The sequence below is a fragment of the Trichogramma pretiosum genome, unplaced genomic scaffold (genome assembly GCF_000599845.2).
Source record: "Trichogramma pretiosum strain Unisexual culture from Peru unplaced genomic scaffold, Tpre_2.0 scaffold262, whole genome shotgun sequence".
Lineage (NCBI taxonomy): Eukaryota > Metazoa > Arthropoda > Insecta > Hymenoptera > Trichogrammatidae > Trichogramma > Trichogramma pretiosum.
Window position 1 is genome coordinate 5,920 of NW_019640930.1, and position 2,205 is coordinate 8,124.

At 35.4% G+C, this 2,205-nt stretch overlaps 1 protein-coding gene across 1 annotated transcript; it reads right to left on the reverse strand.

Annotated features, from left to right (window-relative positions):
* Positions 1 to 1,375: 1,375 nt before the first annotated feature.
* LOC111693319 (atlastin-3-like) lies at positions 1,376 to 2,145 on the reverse strand (the record flags this gene model as incomplete). Its single annotated transcript, XM_023457710.1, has 3 exons — positions 1,376 to 1,489; positions 1,579 to 1,800; positions 1,859 to 2,145. Coding segments are annotated over 3 exons (623 nt in total), but the record flags the coding sequence as incomplete, so codon positions are not given.
* Between the last annotated feature and the right edge of the window lie 60 nt (positions 2,146 to 2,205).

The window sequence follows — 2,205 nt, forward strand, 5'->3', positions numbered from 1 at the left end:
GGCACAGCCCCCTAGGTCCAACCCTTATGGATCTACAGGGGCTCAAAGTTGGATTTTCATGGTATGAGGATATTCTGCTTCTTACTCTGCTTTTCTGGGGGGACATAAGAAAAAATTTTTAAACCATGTTTTTTCATGTAAAATTTGATGTAGAATTCAAATCTGTACTCAGATGAGACATTAATAACCTCAAAACCCCTTGAAATAGAAAGTATGGTGTAATAGGACATAAATGTCAAAAAAAAAATATGTTCGTATACCTCAAATCAGCCCATATTGTAATATGCTCGTCGATACACCAAAATACAACTTCTGATAAAGTTTGGTAACTGAGTCTCTATTAGAGACAATTTGGTAGCTAGCGAAGAGGCAAAAAACATGGAAAATGAGGAAAAAACCATGTACGTACCCAAATAACATATCACCCCCCCCCACCCCCACCCTTTTTACGTACCCAAATAACATATCAAATTTTAGGGCAGATCCGAGAACCCTCCGCACAAAAGGTGTACATATATGAAAAAACTGCGCCGGGAAATGTTTTTGGGGCTCCTAGGAACATGTAACCACGTAGGAACCATTGAAATTTCAATAGTGCTTATTTTTATAGCTACTTTTGTGATTAAGAGGACAAAAAATCATGTTTTCTCGTAAATACGGCTAAATACTCATTTTCTAAGTCGCTGAAAAAGTATCAAAACTCATCTAAAAAACATAACTGGCTAGTCTGTTCGATAGGAAATTTTCTCAGCTTTTTAATGGTGGTATCAGATTTTCCGACCAGTCGCATATTCATCGAGAAAATCGCCATTAAACATGCCAAGCTAAATATCTCGAAAAACTCGGTACGGAAAAAGTGATCTTTGAGGTTTAATTTCGATTTTTCTTCGTAAAAATGAAATTTATCGAAAAATCCGACTACACCATGAGAAAGCCAGAGAAATTTCTTGTCGAAAGCATATCTTCATTTATTTTTTCAGTGGAATTACGAGCTAGTTTTGATTGTAGCGATCCGAAAACCTCGCGACCCCGCTGAATCAGCTCGGAAACAGAAAACAGCGAACAAAGTAAAAGAAATGCCCATGTATAACATGGTAATTTGACTCAAAAAATAAATGAAGATATGCTTTCGATAGGAAATTTCTCTGGCTTTCTCATGGTGTAGTCGGATTTTTCGATAAATTTCATTTTCGCGAAGAAAAATCCTCTCGATAGCTTCTCGCACAGGTGAAAAAAGCAACGATTTTTAAGCCAAGCGCCACAAGTCGTTTCCGCGCGCGAGCTCGAAGCAGTCCTTGGCCCGGACTCGTTTTGCCGCCTGAAAAACCACAATGGAAAAGGAGCAAACCACAAAATATACTTAAACCATTGAGGATTATGAGGTAACCCACAGATATAACTTATTGAAGTTATTCTTAATTGATTGCCAAAGAGTATAATATTGAAGTTCATAAATTACAATGTATTCTTGAAATTCTTTTTGAAGTTTCTGGAAAATTATTGAAAAATGAATCATTGTCTAACATAATAATTATAAACTAAAAATATAAAATGATTTTTATCAATAGATATCTGTACCTGTTTTAGATGTTCTCTGTATCTATCACCATATCTATTACCGCCCATTCTTTTTGTACTAATAAAGTACTGTAATGTTGAATGGAAACAGTCCTCGTGTCCCTTTTTCAACTGATCTCTAGGAGCATAAGACTGGCCATTTTCAAAGCGCTCTCTCATGAGATTCTTATATAGTTTCAATGATCTTTCTATTTCAATCAAGTTATTAGCTCGTACAGTAGCCTATAAATAATTGAAGTTTCTTATGTTGTTTCTTTTTTTGAATAATGTTTAGTCTTACCTCAAACAGATTCTGTACAGAAGGAGAAGTTTGAAAATTGCTTGTGTAAGTTCTAAAATACTGAAGTAGCTCCCCAGCTGTAATCGCTGCCCCATTATATTCTTTAATAACAAGCTTGTCCTGCGCAAACAACATGCTAAAAAGTTGATTGAGATGCTTTTTGTAGACATCACGTAATAATCCAGTCTGACCATTGGATTCATATATTTGTGAACCAGGATGTGGCATTAGAAAACATGAAATATCCAAGATTTCCCTCATGTATTCTTTCAAACTTGGAATTGCATCTTGAAGTTCAATTTTTAAAAAATTATTTCCTCCAATTATACCAAAGTCAAACTCTTGCG